At 36.7% G+C, this 18,100-nt stretch overlaps 4 protein-coding genes across 4 annotated transcripts; 2 read left to right on the top strand and 2 right to left on the bottom strand.

The window, feature by feature from the left end:
* The first annotated feature begins 5,019 nt into the window (after positions 1–5,019).
* On the top strand, positions 5,020–6,997 carry LOC145958318 (uncharacterized). The gene is made up of 2 exons (XM_083075248.1): positions 5,020–5,048; positions 5,239–6,997. Exon 2 carries the CDS (start codon positions 5,244–5,246, stop codon positions 6,399–6,401), a length of 1,158 nt encoding a protein of 385 aa, XP_082931374.1. The 5' UTR covers positions 5,020–5,048; positions 5,239–5,243; the 3' UTR covers positions 6,402–6,997.
* On the top strand, positions 6,403–7,688 carry LOC145958005 (uncharacterized). The gene is made up of 2 exons (XM_083074453.1): positions 6,403–6,449; positions 6,542–7,688. Exons 1-2 carry the CDS (start codon positions 6,403–6,405, stop codon positions 7,686–7,688), a joined length of 1,194 nt encoding a protein of 397 aa, XP_082930579.1.
* An 8,398-nt stretch (positions 7,689–16,086) lies between these two features.
* LOC145958004 (uncharacterized) lies at positions 16,087–16,780 on the bottom strand. Its single transcript, XM_083074452.1, has 3 exons — positions 16,758–16,780; positions 16,381–16,531; positions 16,087–16,269 (listed from the first exon to the last, which is right to left on the bottom strand). The coding sequence occupies exons 1-3, from the start codon at positions 16,778–16,780 to the stop codon at positions 16,087–16,089; spliced, it is 357 nt and encodes a 118-aa protein (XP_082930578.1).
* Positions 16,781–16,818: 38 nt separating this feature from the next.
* LOC145958003 (uncharacterized) lies at positions 16,819–17,688 on the bottom strand. Its single transcript, XM_083074451.1, has 2 exons — positions 17,563–17,688; positions 16,819–17,484 (listed from the first exon to the last, which is right to left on the bottom strand). Exons 1-2 carry the CDS (start codon positions 17,686–17,688, stop codon positions 16,819–16,821), a joined length of 792 nt encoding a protein of 263 aa, XP_082930577.1.
* Positions 17,689–18,100: the final 412 nt, after the last annotated feature.

Below are 18,100 nucleotides of genomic sequence, written 5' to 3'. Positions count from 1 at the left end.
TACCCTGATGCCCCCGGGTGTAGGGGGAACTGTTGTGTGCAAAGGATTGTGTACAATTTTTATTCCAAACAAATGTTGAATTTAAACAGGCAAACAAATACTAAATCCAAACAAATAAAGCAAACAAAGTAAAGGGGAAAAATATTTAAATTATTACTTTTATTTTTTTAACTTCATCAATTAAATGGGTCTGACCCTCTTTAAACATCCCTAGTGGAGTCGCCATCTGTCGCAACCCGAAAATTTCAGATCTCGCGACATATGGTTTAGACATCCTTTTAAAAGTTTCTTCAATTAAGGAATGCCCGGACACTAGACTAATCCTTAATTAATGGTTTTGAAAAATGAGTTCATGGAGTCGCCACCAATATTTTACTCAAAACATTGGAAAAAGAAAAGGTTTTTAAAAAAGTTCAATAATGGCCTTAATAACCAGAATTGGGTTCAAGGGTCGGTTACATGTAGGGAAGGTATTAAGCACCCCTACAACGCCCTTAATCGGTACCTTATAATGAAGTTAACATTATAAACAATAATAATATAAATATTAAATCCCCTTTTATTAATGATTATTTACATTCTTCAAATTTAAATTAAACAATTAACTCTAAAATATCTACATGATTGTTTTTATTATAACAATACTTATCAAAAATAAGAAATAAAAGAGAGAGAAGAAGATTAATTGAAATACCTCGTAGCAAACTTTGTTAAATCTTCCGATATGGAAATTCTAGGTGCTTTGTGGCAACCTTTCACACTACACAAATGCCTCACAGATCTCAAGAAATACAATATAAGAGAGAGAGAGAGAGAGAAATTTCGAGCTCTAAGGAGTTTTGGACGAAATTTTCGGTGTCCGGAGAACTGTGCCCAAGCTGTCTATTTATAGGCATCAGAAAGGGTCCAGAACAGCCCGTTCCAAAATTGGAACGATCCGTTCTAGATCTGGTCGTTATGTGTTAATTTCATAACTAGAACGGCCCGTTCTGAAACTGGAACGGCCCATTCCATAGATAAGATTAACACACAATTTGGTAGACTAGAACGGGCGTTCCAAACAAGAGTTTTAGGCTATTTTAATATCTCGGAATGGCCCGTTCCAGTTTGGAACGACCCGTTCCGGTTAAGGTTTTTAACCCTTTTTTAGGAGCTTGGAACGGCCCGTTCCAGCCTATTATTTTTACGGAATGGCCCGTTCCGGACTTGGAAACGGCCCGTTCTGATTTTGGAATGGCCCGTTCCGGGTCACTAAAAATAGTTGATTTGGGCTTTTGGACCCTCTGATGTCCTCCTATCTTGTTGTTTGTATCCCCGAACAAAATTAAGTGTCTACAGTCAATCCTAAAGTGTCAAGTGTCACCTTGTCTCTTAAGAAGACAAGAAGGAGACACCTAGATCTATAAGAGTCAATCAAAAGGTGTTAAGTGTCACCTTATCTCCTTAACTAACAAGAACCAAGTTTGTCAGAGGAGCTTTGCAATTTCGGCTAAAAAAAAAGCTATAGATGTAGCAACAACTTCTCCTCATAATTGTTGATAACATTTTTGTAATTTAGTCACGTTTTTTCATAAAGTATAACAATATTTTAAGGTAATTGCCAAAGTACTCAAATAAGTATAACTTTCTGTTCAAGATAAGTGTTAATTTTTTCAAGCAAATTTCTCGAGATTTTAATATGCCTAAATGTATTCTTAAGTTTTTTTTTTTGTTTTTGCTTTATTGAACCATTACTTTTACACATAATAAATTCTTACTAAGCATTGGTGACATACTTAGTCAAAATGTATTCTCCATTTTATCTCCAAAATGTTTCATTAAAAGAACACAATAGCCTGTGTGTTAAGTTTTTGTATATGATCCCAAAATACTTTTTATTTTATTTTTATTTTTGAGATCACATATGAAAATGCATAAGTTCTCCGATATAATTTTTTGAAGACAACTTTTATAAAAGTAATTTAACTTTATTTCCTCTTTGATTATCGAAACAACTTATATATGTGCTTATAAAATATGCATTTATTCAATAATTACAATAGGAGTTTTTAATGATAACTAGGGATGAGAATTGGTTAGGACAAACAAGATTTTAAATATATAGGTTAAGCCTGTTTTACAAAATCAAAGTCTAAGTCTGACCTATTATTTATTGTATGTTTTTTTTATAGGTCTGACTTGGTCTTTTTAAAGCATGTCTTGACTTATTAGCCTATATTTAAATTATTAATGTTAATTACCAATAAACTTAATTTTTAAAAATCAAAAAAGTTATTCTTAAAATATAATTTATTCAATATTATTAAAATTTAAATTTTAAAAAATATAGGAAAAAAATTAAATCATTTTCTATTGAAGGAACAATTCGTGTGTAATCATGTATGTTAATTAATGTATACTGATCATGCATAAGTCGTAATAAACTTATAATAAAAAAAAATTGTATAAAAAAAATTTTAATACTAAGAATTTATTTTTATTTTATAAAATTAATTTCTTGTTTATATATTTTTAATTATATATATATATATATATATTATTTTGTTATTATATTATATAAATAAATAGGTTGATTTATTAGGTTTAACATACTTTTTTATAAGCCTAAGATTTTTATATAAATAAATTTTTTTTTAAATCTAAACTTATTCTTTTTATTAAACAGATCAGGTCAAATGAGACTTTAAAAAGGACAAGTCATAGACCTCCTGCTTAAGACCAGACTATTTCCATTTCTAATAATAACCTAGAGACTCATGTTAAATAAATATAATTTTTTTTGAAGTGTTACTTGAAAGGTATGAAATCAACTCTTTGCGAATTAGGCAATAACTGAATTAATGAAGAGAAATCTTGAAATCGTTTTGTAAGGAAAAAAAATAAGTAGAAAATAAATACATGTACAAATTTAAATATAGGGTTTAACCATCACTACAACACAAACAAGTTTTAGCAATATTTAAAAAATGTTACTTAATTATATACAAATGTTACTAATTTACTTTAGCAACATATTATCAAATGTTGTATATAGTACATGTTGCTAAAAACTTTTAATAACATTTTTATATAATTAGGCAACATTTTTCAAATGTTAGCAAAGTATATTTTTGTACATTTTAATGATGTTGCCAATATTTTGTTAATTTTATAAAATGATAATTAATTTTAATTTAGATATATTACTATCAAGTATTATATTTCTATGCTTCTTAAATTCTTAAGAGTCCTTTGAGAGAAGATTAAAGACATTCTTAATCAATTACTACTTATTATATATAAAATATCAAATTTCATTTATCTTAAGTATAACTATATGGTTATATATACTCTTGATGAATCCTTAATCTATTCGATGTGAGACTTTAATTATGGGTACCAATTAGATATAAGAGAAATTTACTTTTTTTTACTCGACGTGGGACTTTGATTTTAGAAACAATTATAATAACATTTTTTAAAAAAAATGTTGTAAAATAACCTATGTGAAAATCTTTTACTCGATATAGAACTTTGATTTTGAAAACAATTAGAGAAAATAATATTGAAATAAAAAATATTTCTCTATCTATAATAATATTTTTTTTAAAAATGTTGCAAAATAACCTATTTATTTAATATATAATAACATTTTAACAAATGTAAATAAGAAAATGTTGCTAAAGAATTAAAATTTAGTAGTAGATGATCTTACCGAACAATAGTTTTTAAGTTTAGATCCTTGATATAATTCAGGACAAGCCAGTATACTATTTTCACATTGCCTACTTATTCATTCATAAAACTCCAATGCAAGACCTTAAAAGGAACTAGCTAGGCTTTTGTCACTTGGACCAACAGACTTTGGTCTTGTCAAATAATTTTTAACTCAAGGTTGGTATACGTAGCTTGAGCTTTGTGTCGATTGAAAAGACCTTGAAGTTCTTCAACAAATTGGTTGTGTACTTTAGCAACCTGAAACCAATTAACTAAACATAATTGAAGATAAAAAAGTTCAATTGCAACCCACATTTGTCAATATCCCATGCTGAATTAGTAATATTAGCCTAAGAATATCTAAATAAGTGTCATTTTTAGTTTTTTAATGTAATAATTACATGTTTTTCATTTATACGTCAAATAATATCTTTTAAAAAAGTTGTAGTTATATTGTACTGTTTCTAATAAAAATAATTAATAATAGATTAATTTTGAAAAATTATTATTTTCTTTCATTTATTTATTAACTTTTCTAAATTTGTTGGTACAACTTAAGGCAATATTTATTATGGTTAAGACAACACTTAGCATGAGATGAAAGTGAATACTAAGGTGATTACAATACACTTTAATTTTTTTTTCTAACACAAATAGATAATATAACCTATATATATATATATTATTAATGAGATCCACATGAATTTTACTCAAAAGAAAAATGTTACTAATATTTTATTTTTGGAGGAGGGGGTGTTTAAAATAACAATTCCGCTGGATCATGTGACATGTGTGTGGCTTATTTTGAATGTTATTTAGTATAAAATATTGTTGGAGAGTATATACATACATACCTGCTCCATTGTCGGTTCTGGAATTTTCTCAACCTCTATTGGTCTACCCAAGGACGGAGCCAAGGGGGGACCTACGGGTGCCACGGCCCCCCAACAATTTTAATTTTTTTTTATATACATATATATTACTATATGGCACCCCCTATTTTTAATATAAACTCATATGTATAATTAAATGAATAACCCAAATTTATTTTTTTATTCAACTTTTGGACTTCTGGTACGGCCTGCTATGTGGTATCACTTTGGAATTTTTTTTTTTTTAAAAAAATGTAGCGCCTCATTTGATCATTCCAATTCTTGCCTTCTCAATTCTCAAGTAACACTGGCAATAGGAATAGGATTGGGTAGTGACTATTGACTAGTTAGCATCACAATTCACAGCTTGCACCACGTCAATCAATAATCATCAATTCGTCATTGATTCTTATTTCATAACAACACCTGCACCGCATCCTTGCGTCTTCAATCTCTCTTTTTATTTTAGTTCTTCAAAAGGTAAATTAACACTTCTTTTTTGTTACTAATATTTTAATGAATGTTTTCTTTTAATTGTTTTAATATTTTCCCCTTTGCTATTATGCTGAAAACCCTTTTCCCCTCAATTTAATTAGAATTTGTTAAGAGTGTTACTGTGTTAGTGTTGTTGCCTATTTCGTATGATTTTTATAGTTTTAAATTCTTTTAGGTTCAATGAAGATGAGGAAGACAACTATTGAATCATTTTTCAAAAGAAAAGAGAGAGATGATGAAGAAACACTGTCTAATACACCAATTTCAAATTTAGATACAAATGTTGATGATGTTGCTGAAGTTGATGAGCAACAACCACCTCCTCCCAAAGCTTTGAGGACTGAACAAGAAACAATTGAGAGTGGTACCTTGATTCGCGATCCTGGAAAACGTTTACAAATTTGGAACTATCCTATTAATCAACAAGATGATATTCGTAGGGCGTATGTGAAGTTTGGACCATATCAATTTTTAATGGATTTGTATCCACTTTCAGGTCTTGAAGATCATCCTCGCCGATTTCAAGCTCATTGGTTTAGAATGTTTTCTTGGTTAGAATATTCACCGGAAAAAGATGCTGCCTATTGTTTTCCATGTTTTTTATTTTCTAAAAAACCAAGTCCATTCACTTCGGCAGGATTTAGAAATTGGAAGAAAGTGAATAATGGAAAAGATTGTGCATTTTTATCTCACATGGGGAAAAATATTAATTCTGTTCACAATGCTGCTCTTAGATGTTTAGAAGATTTCAAGAATCAATCATGCCACATTGATAAAGTGTTGAACAAGCAAACTTCACAGCAAATTCTAAGCAATCGGTTGCGTCTTAAAGTATCCATCGATGTGGTTAAATGGTTGACATTTCAAGCTTGTGCTTTTAGAGGACGTGATGAGAGTTTGTGGTCAACAAATCGAGGTAACTTTCTTGAAATGATTAAACTCTTAGCTTCTTATAATAACGAAGTAGATCAAGTTGTCTTGGAGAATGCTCCTCAAAATGCAAAATACACTTCACCTACTATTCAAAAAGAAATTTTAAATGTTTTTGCTAGAAGGGTGCAAAATGAAATTCGAGAAGAGATTGGTGATGCAAAATTTTGTTTGATTATTGATGAAGCTCGAGATGAATCTAAGAGAGAACAAATGGCTATTGTTATTAGATTTGTTGATAAGAATGAATTTGTTAAAGAGCGCTTCTTGGATTTAGTACATGTGAAAGATACTACATCATCCACTCTTAAGCAAGAAATCTGTTTAGTATTGTCTAATCATAATCTCAACATTGAAAATATTAGAGGCCAAGGATATGATGGAGCTAGTAATATGCGTGGAGAGTGAAATGGTTTGCAAGCTCTTATTCTTCAAGAATGTCCTTATGCATATTATGTACATTGTTTGGCTCATCAGTTACAATTAGCTCTTGTTGCTGCATCTAAAGATTCAAGTGATGTTCATGCTTTTTTTCAAAACTTGAGTAGGATTGTTAATGTTGTGTGTTCTTCTTGCAAACGCAATGATGAGTTACATGATGCTTATGAGACTGAAATTGCACGTTTGGTTGCAAATGATGAGATTGAAACTGGGAGGGGAGCTAATCAAATTGGCACACTACAAAGACCTGGAGATACTAGATGGAGTTCTCATTTCAATTCAATATGTAGCCTTCTACGCATGTTTAATGCAACTACTTCAGTTCTTGAAGATTTGGTGGTTAATGGAACTGGCTCTCAACGAGGTGATGCTACTTATGCTTTCAGAGTATTGATGTCTTTTGAATTTGTTTTCATTTTACATGTTATGAAAGAAATTATGGGAATCACAGACAAGCTTTGTCAAGCTTTGCAGCAAAAGAATCAAGACATTGTGAATGCTATGTGTTTGGTTTCTAGCACAAAGTCACTAATTCAAAAGTTAAGGGATTTTGGTTGGGATTCTCTTTTAGAAAATGTTAACTCTTTTTGCAATAGCCGAGGTGTACCAATTCCTGATATGAGTGCTACTTACTCTGACATAATTCGAACTCGGCTTAAAAAGGATTCTGTGACAGTTGAGCATCATTATCGTGTAGATATATTTACTGCAGCGATAGATTATCAATTGAAAGAATTGAATAGTAGATTCAGCGAGCAATCAACTGAACTTCTTATGTTGAGTGTAGCTTTGGATCCTAAAGATGCATTCAAATCATTTAATGCTTGTGATATTTGTAGTCTAGCTAAGAAATTTTACTCTTCAGATTTTTCTGACCAAGAAATGATTCATATGGAATATGAATTGCAACATTATGAGTTTGATGTGCCAAAGGATCCCAAATTTCATAATTTGTCAACTCTTGGTGAATTATGTCAAAAACTAGTAGAGGTTGGCAAATCAAATGTTTATCCTTTAATTGATCGATTGATACGACTTGTTCTTACTCTGCCCGTGTCAACAGCAACTACAGAACGTGCTTTTTCAGCTATGAAGATTATAAAAACAAGTTTGCGCAACAAGATGGAAGATGGTTTTCTTACTGACTACATGATTGTTTATATTGAGAAGGAGATTGCACGAAGATTTACAACTGATATGATAATTGATGATTTTTACTTCATGAAACAACGACGGGCACAACTTAAGAAATAAAGGTACATACTTGAATAACTTGATCTTGCAATATGTTCGATATATTTATCAAATGTAAATATGAGAAATAATTTTTATTAAATTATGTTAATTATTATCTAGTTTTGTCAGATAATATGCTTTTGATACTTTAATTTTCATTTATTATAAATTATATATTATTTATTCTCGGCCTCCCAGTATTGAAATCCTGGCTCCGTCCCTCGTCTACCCACCACGACATACAAAGGAACTTTGAATGGTATAAGAGATCTGAAGACAAGAGTTGATCAACCTATGTTATTAATAAAGTTATATTTGACAACTAGTAATAATTGGTTTAAGCTTCATACACCGCAATAGTAAATGATTCAAAAAAAAAAAAAAGCAATTATTAAATGAGTATATGAATATCTTTTATATTGAAAGAAAAATAGCTGATTCCTTAATTCATCAACAAAAATCCCTTGCTAGTGACTACAATAGGGACAGAAAGCCAATTGACATGAAAAAGAGAAAGACACGCACCCATACACTCCCCATGAAAACAATGGCATGATCTTCATAATCCTCGCAAGATTTTGAATTAGCTTCCCTCGAGCTTTCCACCACTTATAGGTGTTTGACTACAAAGATTGCACAAAAATGGGGACAACATGAATTTGTATATATGTATGGGTGAAGAAAATGAAGAACAATAATTAACTAACTTTCGAGTTGAGTTTGTTAGGAAAAGCTAATGTAGGGTTAATTCTATTTCAAGAATAACTATTTTTCCTTGCTAGTCCTACTATATTTTATTATATACCCTATTGTATTTTTTATACATGTTATTAGTAATGTAATGAGTTAAAATCCTTTTGTATAAAAATAATAATAAGCAAGATATAAAAACATATTTAATCTCTAGTAAAATAAGTGGATTTTTATTTTTGTTTTTTTAAAAATGCTTCTTTAACTTCCATTCCTAAAATTGTTAAAATCATTATTTTTATATTTACCCTTCCCTTGGGTCATTTTAATAACAAGGCTAAAAACTTATTTTAGTCCCTTATAATAATTGTTTATTTCAATTTAATCTCACTTTTATTTTTTGCCTCAATTTGGTCTCTAATAAATTAATTGGTTGCAATGTCGGACTTCCGTCTAAACTATTTAGACAGAGTTAAGTGTTGGCCACGTGGAAGCTACGTAGATGCCACGTGGATGTCAAATTTTTGTCATGCATCTGGAACCAGAACGAGCCATTCTGTTTCCGGAATGTCGCACATAAGGTTGATGGTTATATCCAGAAATTTTAGATCGTGAGGACACTACTTATTCATATATTTGTAATATTAAAAATTTTATATATAATTTTTAAAAATATAAATATCAATTATAGTTATTTTTTACAAGTTTTTATATCTACAATTATGATTAAGGATGAAAATAAACTAGGTCAGATTATGTTATATTATAATTTAACATATTTAAACCTAATTTATTTTGTTAAAAATACATGTTATAAATATTATATATTTATCTGTCATAGACATTTTTTAAAATGTTTGGTTACGTAACAATCTTAAAAACCTACTTAATAATAATTTAACACTAATAAAAACATATAAATAAATATGTTAAATCTTATAAAAATTAAGTTTAATTTTTTTATCATATAAAGATGTTTTTAATATGTGATATAAATTTTTACAATTTTAATTTTTTTTTATCAACAAAAACAATAAATAGAAAGTACAAAAGTTTGACAAATATCAGATAAATGAATAACTCCTCGAAATTTATATTTTATACATACGATAATTTAAATATATATATATATTAGAATATAATTTTATTTTTTAAAATATATTATTTTTTAGATAAAAAAATTGTGTATGTGTAAATGGTTTGCTTTCGATTTTTGAACTACATTGGTGCACTATGTTGGCTGGCATTCTGGAACAGCCCGTTCTGAATTCAGAACGGCCCGTTTTGGAAGCCAGAACGGCCCGTTCTGGTTTCAGAACAGTTCATTCTACTGCACGCCTTGGTGTTAAATAATGCATCCGGAACGGGTCGTTCTAGATGCAAAATTTACACACCATGAATGCAACCGGAATGGGCCGTTCCAGTTTCAGAACGGGTCATTCTGGTTCCAGATGCATGACAAATTTTGATATCCACGTGGCATCTATGTAGCTTCCACGTGGCATCTACGTAGCTTCCACGTGGCATCCACGTGACCAACAATTAACTCCGTCTAAATAATTTGGATGGAAGTCCGACATTGCAACCAATTAATTTATTAGGGACCAAATTAAGACCAAAAATAAAAAGTGAAACTAAATTGAAACAAACAATTATTATAAGGGACCAAAATAGGTTTTTAGCTTAATAACAAATAAGTGATAAGGTAAAATACATTATCACTTGTTTTTTATAAAAAAAAAATTCAGAAATAATATCATATGACACCTTAATAAAATGTCAAGTTATCATTTTTGGTCACACTTATTGGAATTTGTCATATCATGTCACCAACATTTCATTCCGCTATATATTTTTCTAAATCTCTAAAATAACGTTCTTTAGTTACCTTATTTTAGATACTAAAAATTAGTGATTTCATACTAAAATTATATGTTTTTAGAGAGAGCGGTTTGAACAAGAAATACCTGGCCGAAGCAGAAAACAGGAACAAGGGGAAGGCCCATCTCCAACGCTATGCGGACAAATCCTCTTCTTTCTTTAAGAAAAACATTCTACAAAATGTATGCTTATTATTATTATGAGTTAATCTCTTATACACTGTCAGTGTAAATTTTTTTTACAATAGCAGTCAATCAGAACCGTAATAGTGTCTTTTCATCTGCTCATTTAATTAAATTAAAATGAAAAAAGTACTATTAACGGCTCTGATTAATTGTCAGTGTAAAAAACTTTACACTGGCAGTGTATAGGTGATTCACTCTATTATTATTATACTATTAAACCACTTGTCAGGGTTTTTTTTTTTTTTTTGGAGAACCCTCTTTTTCTTACCTTTACAAACACTATAAACATTTAACCCCGAACAAAACAAAAGGTAAAAAAAATCTCATATGGAAAAATATCTATCAAGATTAGTCACTAAAATATTAATTAATTGATGAAATTTTCCTTATAAATTTTTTGTAACATTTATATTTTGTGATTAAACAATGATAAATTCGTAGTACACGCACAGGTAGAGATATCTTAGGTTAAAAGTTTGGTATTATTTGTTACATTTTATCTTTAGTTAATTCATGATTACTTATCCATAATTTACAATGTTATCTACACTCTTTTGTATCTAGGTCTTGGAGAAATTACTACTTTTGGCCAACTATAGACACACAACACAAGAATGTTGTTGGCTTGTCAATTTTGCAGGAAAAACAATACAATGGAAGTATATATCTTTCATTTCACAATCTAAATATATAGCTATGAAATATGGAACTAAAAAGGAAAAAAAGAAAATGAATAGTATCTATTCAAAACATATATATAAGGAGGAGTATTAGCAACATACTATCTAACACTCCTATTGACAGACTCACTTTTAATTTTTTATTAGTTAAAAATTATTAAAAATTACAAAATTAATAAAAGATCATTAAATAAAATGTGAGATCTATCAAATTTTATATCTTCCAACAAATTTAAATTAATGAGAGATAATATATTTAAAAAAAAGTTTAATAAAACTTTTCCCAATTTTCAACTTCCAATATTAACCACATGCCACTCACAGGGGGTGAGCCCGAGTGCCTTGGACTTCAAAGGAGAATGACTAACCCAAACTATTTATTAACTTGGCCTTTTTCCCAATCCTTCATCTAGTAGGTAATTTATGAACATTTCAGTTTTTTTTCCCTCGCAAGTTATGAACCTTTTTCAGTTACTAATCAAATAATACAAAATAGGGTAAATCACCTTTTAGTTTATTTAGTTTTACATGAAAGTATTAATCATTTTCACATTGGTTTTTTAACCAAATATAATATTAGTTGGTGTTCTTATCGGAGATCAGTTGTAGGGACGATTTGCTGGGCAAGATCGGTGAGCTTCCTTCGCTGGGTACGGTTGCTGTTCCAAGGTGGGGGTGGTACCTGCAAAAGAGATTCCGATGCTAAAGTTAGTGTTTGTGGATGTATGGGTCTCGTATAAGTAATGCACGTACTTTAGTGTGAATTAGGGTTTTCCTGGGCCTTGGGCCTGAGATCGGTTATAATCTGTTTAGATGGTGAGCCTTGTCTTGGTCGATGTCGCGCGGCGCGTGTCCGAGGTCACTCTGTGCTGTGATGCCGAGCTCGAGCTCGGCATAGCGGTACGGATAGTACACTAGCCCCCCGAGCTCCGAAGACCGCGGGTTGAGGAGTTAAGACCGAGCTCAACAAGGGGCCGTGACCCTTCGCGTACGCCTGTCTGTCATGATGCCATGTGTCATAACCGTCACCTAGTTCCCATAACGCGTGGGACGCGTGTTAATGGGAAGTGACGGTTATGCAATGATGGATGTGCCCATCATAATGGGGTCCCATTAATGTGTCGTCAGTTTTTTCTTTCTCTCTCTATGTGTCGCGTCCGGTTTGAATTTTGGGAAAACCCCTTTTCTCTCTCTCTCTCGCGCCCTTCCCCCTTCTCTTTACTCTTTTTCCTCTGGCTTGCATTCGACGCTTCTTCACTCTCCGTCTTCATTTTTCTTGTCTTCGTTCTTCTCCATCGCCATTTCCAGCAATCCAGTCCCCATCTCTCGTTAGTGTTCTCTCGTTTGTCAAGGAAGTACCAGGTACTTCGATTTCTCTGTCTTCTTCTTCTTCTTCGAATCTTTTCATCTTCTTGATGGCTGGGGAGAGTGGTGTCGCATCTTCTGCGCCGGCCAAGGGTAAAGGCAGGGCGCGCGGCAAGGCAGTGGCCGCCGAGACGATCACCGTCGAAAAGAAAAAGAGGGGAAACCAGCCTAGGGAACCCTTCCCCGTCATCTCTGGCTACGAATGGGTCAGGGGTGACGCCGGAGAGTTCCAGAGCGTCTTCAAGTCATTCCTGGAGATCAATGCGATGTGGAAGTCGCATAGGATCTGTGAATCATCCATTTCTAAGCTCATCCGGCTTGAACCTTGTCAGCCCGGTGAGCGTGTATATATGGGGGTACCTCTAACCCTCCCTTCTTTTACATGTACCAGTGTTTCTTTAGGGATTTAGGCGTATGTCTTCCCTTTACCTAATTTGAGTGCGATTTTTTGAATTTTGTCAACTCGGCTCCTTGCCAGTTGCACCCCAATAGTTGGGGTTTTTTTAGGGCTTTTAAGGTCCTGTGCTCGACCCTAGGGATAGGGTTGTCCCTTCCTATTTTTCTTCACTTTTACCAACTGAAGCTGGGCGTACCTCCCTATGGTTGGGTGTCTTTGAATGGGAGTAAGGCTGGGAGGTTGTTTTCTCTTTACTCCCAGTCTTACAAGAATTTCAAACAAGAGTTCTTTCGGGTTCTGCCCAAGGAGGTCGACCCACTGGAAGATGAGGTGTTCCATTTCGGCAGATTGTCGAGGTTCCCCCTCTACTGGCAGTAGGCTCCGGTCAGGTTTAACGGGTTGGCCAACCTTGAATTGTCGACCTCGGATGTTGCTGCCATTAAAGACCTAGAAGCGCTTCCTCTTCCCTTAGATTGCAAGCTCGTTTTGTCGCTTGCTAACTCGGCGTACAAGGAGAGGGGTCTAGAGAGTGAATATCTTGTCCTCCTCAGTTGTTAGGATTTGTTAAATTTTCTTTCACTGATGCATTGATGCATTTGGCTTTTGTTCTTGTAGGCATAATGGGAAGGAGCAAGTAGCGCGAGTTGAAGTCTCCCTATAAGATTGTTGAGATCGAGGTCCCTGAGCCTCAAGAGGAGGAGATTGCCCCCTTGGAGACCCGCAGAAAAAGAAAGAAAGGGGAGAAAGAGGTTGGGGGGACCTCTGCCCCTCGAGATGCGGAGGAGGTGACTTCGAAGGCTGCTGACACCGGTGCAGTCGACCTCACTGGGAGTCCTCCACCTGAGGGAGTTTCCCAAGTGGCCTCTGAGGAGGTTGCCCATGCCGCCGAGGTTTGTGCCTTTCCTTGTGGTTTTACTTCTATACTGCCTGTCTTCTTGTTTTGTGACTTAGTTGAACATTTTTGTCTTTTGTAGGCGAGGCCTGAGCCAAATGCTACCAGGGTCCGGGTGGCACCGAGCTTGGAGGCGCCAGGGGTGAATTTTGTCGCTGTTGCGCAGGCGGCCTCTGCCCCGACTCCCACCGAGGTTCGCAGAGAGGGGCCGAGCTCCGAGGTCCCAACGCCTACCCCTGCAGCCTCGGCGCCACCGTCTCGTCTACCGAAGGAGGCCCCTAAGGGTAAATACATTGCTCAACGCTTCGACAAGGATCGCCCTTTGACATGGTTGGATCATGTGAGGGCCTCATCGGATATAGACTCATTGTGGAGTTTGGGGGTGACCGTTGAGACCTTCTACCCCAAGGGTTCACTACGCTCGGCTGATCAGGCTATGATCGAGAAGGTCCAGATAGTGGAGGGCCTTGACTCTGCTGAGGTCTTTATGCAGAGGGCGATGGTTATTGTGGACCACTGGAAACACAGGTGGTCCAAGTAGTAGGGGGACCTTGAGAAGATGAAGGGCCGAGTCCAGCCTCTAGAGGAGGAGAATCAAGCGTTGGGGGCCGCCCTGGGCGAGGCTAAGAGGCAGAACGAGGCCGAGCTTCAAGCCACGAGGAGAGATCTCGCAAGGGTCCAGAAATCATTGGAGATCGCCTTGAAGGCTAACGAGGTCTATGCTGCTCAGGTTGGCGAGCTTCAGGAGCTTTCCACCTTCTCTCGGGGTAGAGTGCGTTCCCTTGAGGATGAGGTCTCGACGCTGGAGGGGCAAGCTACTGAGAAGAATCTCTGTGACGAGGTGCTTCTTAGTGACAAGGAAGAGGAGGTCGCGGCTCTGAAGGCGGACCTTGATCAGATGGTTGATGCTAAGGCGAAGCTGGAGAGGAAGCTTGTCGAGACCGAGCGAGCTGTCGTGTTCGAGCATAAGAAAGGCTTCATCAAGGCAGCTCGTCAGGCGAGGTTGCTTACACTTGGAGTCGACCTCTTTGCTATGCATGTGGAGAAAGAGGTGCGCTTTGGGAGGCTGGTGAAGGAAGACGACCTCCCGGACAGCTCGAGCGACAATGCCTCCAGCTAGGCTGATTTTGTAATAATTTGGCTTATTTTGCTTATTTGCTTTTTTAGATTCATGTTTTGAACCTATAAACCTGTTGTGTAAATACTATTTTCCTGAGTATTCATCTTGCGCTCTCGATGGTTTTATTTTTACATTTTGTTTTTGCGCTCGAATCCGAATTTGGTTTTAGGCTTAGCTTTAGCCCGTTTTTGCGGTTTGAAAACACGTTTAAACTTCGGCTTAGTTTAAAGTGATTTGCACCAGGGTTCGAATTCGACCTCAACATAGGATAGGATAATTCGCACTAAGGTTCGAACTCGACCTTGGCTTAAGACAAAACAATTCATACTAAGGTTCGAACTCGACCTCGGCGTAAGATGAAGCAATTCGTACTAAGGTTCGGACTCGACCTCAGGTAAGATAGAGTGATTCATACTAAGGTTCGAACTCGACCTCGGGTAAGATAGAGCGATTCATACTAAGGTTCAAACTCGACCTCGGTGTAGGATAAAATAATTCGTGCTAAGGTTCGAACTCGACCTCGGGTAAGATAGAGCGATTCATACTAAGGTTCGAACTCGACCTCGGTGTAGGATAAAATAATTCGTGCTAAGGTTTGAACTCGACCTCGGGTAAGATAGAACGATTCATACTAAGGTTCAAACTCGACCTCGGTGTGAGATGAGATAATTTGTACTAAGGTTCGAACTCGACCTCAGTGTAAGATAGAACAAGTCATACCAAGGTTCAAACTCGACCTCGGTGTGAGATGAAATAATTCGTACTAAGGTTTGAACTCGACCTCAGTGTAAGATAAAGTATTTTATGATAAAAAAGTGTGAAATTAAGAAGCTATGAACAAAATGAGTTATTTTATTAATGTCGTGGTGTGCCTCGTTAAAAACCCTCTCAGCCAAAACCCATTTTTCTATTTTTTGGGACAAAAGACTGAGTCGGGAAAAGAGTGCACAGCTCATTCTTACAATTTCAACTAAAGTAGAATTTGAGATGCGTGGCATTCCAGGTTCGTGGGATGGGTTTGCCACTAAGCTCTTCCAGTCAGTATGCCCCATTTTCTAAGTTTTCTGTGACTCTTAATGGGCCATCCCAGTTAGGCGCGAGCTTCCCTTTTGACGAATCCCTGCGAGCGTCGCCTAGTAGTCGCCACACCAAGTCGCCAACCCGGAAGGAGCGAGGTCAGACTCGCGTGTTGTATCTTCTCGTCGCTCAAAGCTTACAGGCCTCCTCATGAATCTGAGTTTCTTCTCTAAGCTCGTCAATCAGGTCGAGGTCGACCGCTGTCTCTTGAGCGTTTTGCTCACTGTCGAAAACCTGGCGTCGGTGGGACGTCTCTCCAACTTCTACTGGGATCATGGCATCGGCTCCATAGGTTAGCCTGTAAGGCGTTTCCTACATTGTTGATTGGGGGGTACAATGGTACGCCCAGAGGATGCTGGGGAGCTCGTCGACCCATTGCCCTTTGGCGCTTCCTAGCTGCTTCTTGAGCTCTCAGAGTATTACCTTGTTTGCAGCTTCAGCTTGGCCATTGGTCTGTGGGTGCTCCACTGAGGTCGGGAGGTGTTTGATTCTGAGTTCACGGAGGAAGTCTTCGAAACTTTGCGCAATGAACTGCCTACCATTGTCGGTAACCAGAGAATGTGGAATGCCAAACCTGCATATGATGTTCTTCCAGGTGAATTTCTGTACATTCTCGGCGGTGATCTTGGCGAGTGGGCATGCCTCGATCCACTTGGTGAAGTAGTCGATTGCCACCAGGAGGAATTTGAGTTGACCTTTCGCGGGGGGGAATGGCCTGAGGATGTCCATTCCCCACTAGGCAAAAGGCCACAATGACATCATCTGGTGGAGGGCTTTGGGCAGTTACCGATGTGCATTACCAAAATGCTGGCATTCCTTGCATTTTTATACGTAGGCTTGGCAATCCGACTTCAAGGTGGGCTAGTAATATCCAGCTTGGAGTACTCTGGTCACCATCGAGCGTCCTCCGGAGTGCATGCCGCATATCCCTCGATGGATCTCCTCGACGACATAGGTGGCCTGGGATTCAGCTAAGCATTTCAGAAGGGGAGTGGAGATTCCACGCTTGAATAGTTCATCGCCAATGATGACGAACTTAGCCGACCGTGTCCTTATTTTTTGAGCTTCTTCTTTGTCTTGAGGTAAAGTCCCTTCCTTTAAGTAGCTCCAAATCCATGTCATCCACCCTTGGTCTGCACTGTCACTGGTGTTGACGACCTTGTCATCCAGACTGGCCGTGTTCAGTGTTTCCTGTATGATAGTTCGATGTTGCCCGGGGCGCTCCATGCTAGCAAGCTTGGACAGGAGGTCGGCTCTTGCGTTTTGCTCGCGGGACACATGGTGGATTGTGAACTCCTCGAAGGAGGAGATCTGCTGGGAGGCTACGTGGAAGTACCTCTGCAATAAGGTGTCCTTAGTCTGGTATGCCCCACTGAGCTGCTCCACCATGAGCTTGGAATCGCTGTTGCAGCTCACTCTCCGTGCTCCGAGGTCGTGAGCCAGCCTTAGCCTTGCAAGAAGCGCTTCATATTCTGCTTGGTTGTTGGTCACTTTGAAGCCAAACTTGAGGGATTGCTCTAAGGTGACCTTATTCGACCCATCCAGAATAATACATGCACCACCACCCTTAGAATTGGAGGACCCATCAACATGTAAAGTCCATACCTGTTGTTCGTCGACCGATGTTAGAGTCAGTTCGGCCACAAAATCTGCCAGGCATTGAGCTTTGAGGGGGCCGCGACTTTCATATTTGATACCGAACTCGGACAATTCTACTGACCAAGCTATCATCCGTCCAGCTAGCTCTGGCTTTCTTAGGATTTGCTTGATCGGGTAGTCGGTTTTGACGACCACCTGGTAACTCTAAAAGTAGGGTCGGAGGCTCCGAGCTGCGGTGACTAGCGCCAGTGCAAGCTTCTCAATCATCTGATACTGTGTTTCCGTGTCTTGAAGGACTTGGCTGATGAAGTTGATCGGCGTTTGCACCTTCTGGTTCTCTTGTACTATGACTGTGCTGATTGCGCCTTCTGCCACGGCCAGGTAGAGGAGGAGGTCAGCACGGTGATCCGGCCTCTAGAGGACTGCTGGAGTTGTGAGGAAGACTTTGAAGCTCTTGAAAGCTTTTTCACATTGGTTTGTCTACTCGAAGTTTTTTGGCTTTCGCAGCAGGGTGAAGATGGGTCCTGCCTTCTCCGCCAACCTG

Source organism: Cajanus cajan, chromosome 5, assembly GCF_000230855.2.
Source record: "Cajanus cajan strain Asha chromosome 5, NIPB_CcT2T_4, whole genome shotgun sequence".
Lineage (NCBI taxonomy): Eukaryota > Viridiplantae > Streptophyta > Magnoliopsida > Fabales > Fabaceae > Cajanus > Cajanus cajan.
The sequence above is the reverse complement of the archived record's forward strand: the minus strand, read 5'-3'. Positions and strand labels throughout refer to the sequence as shown.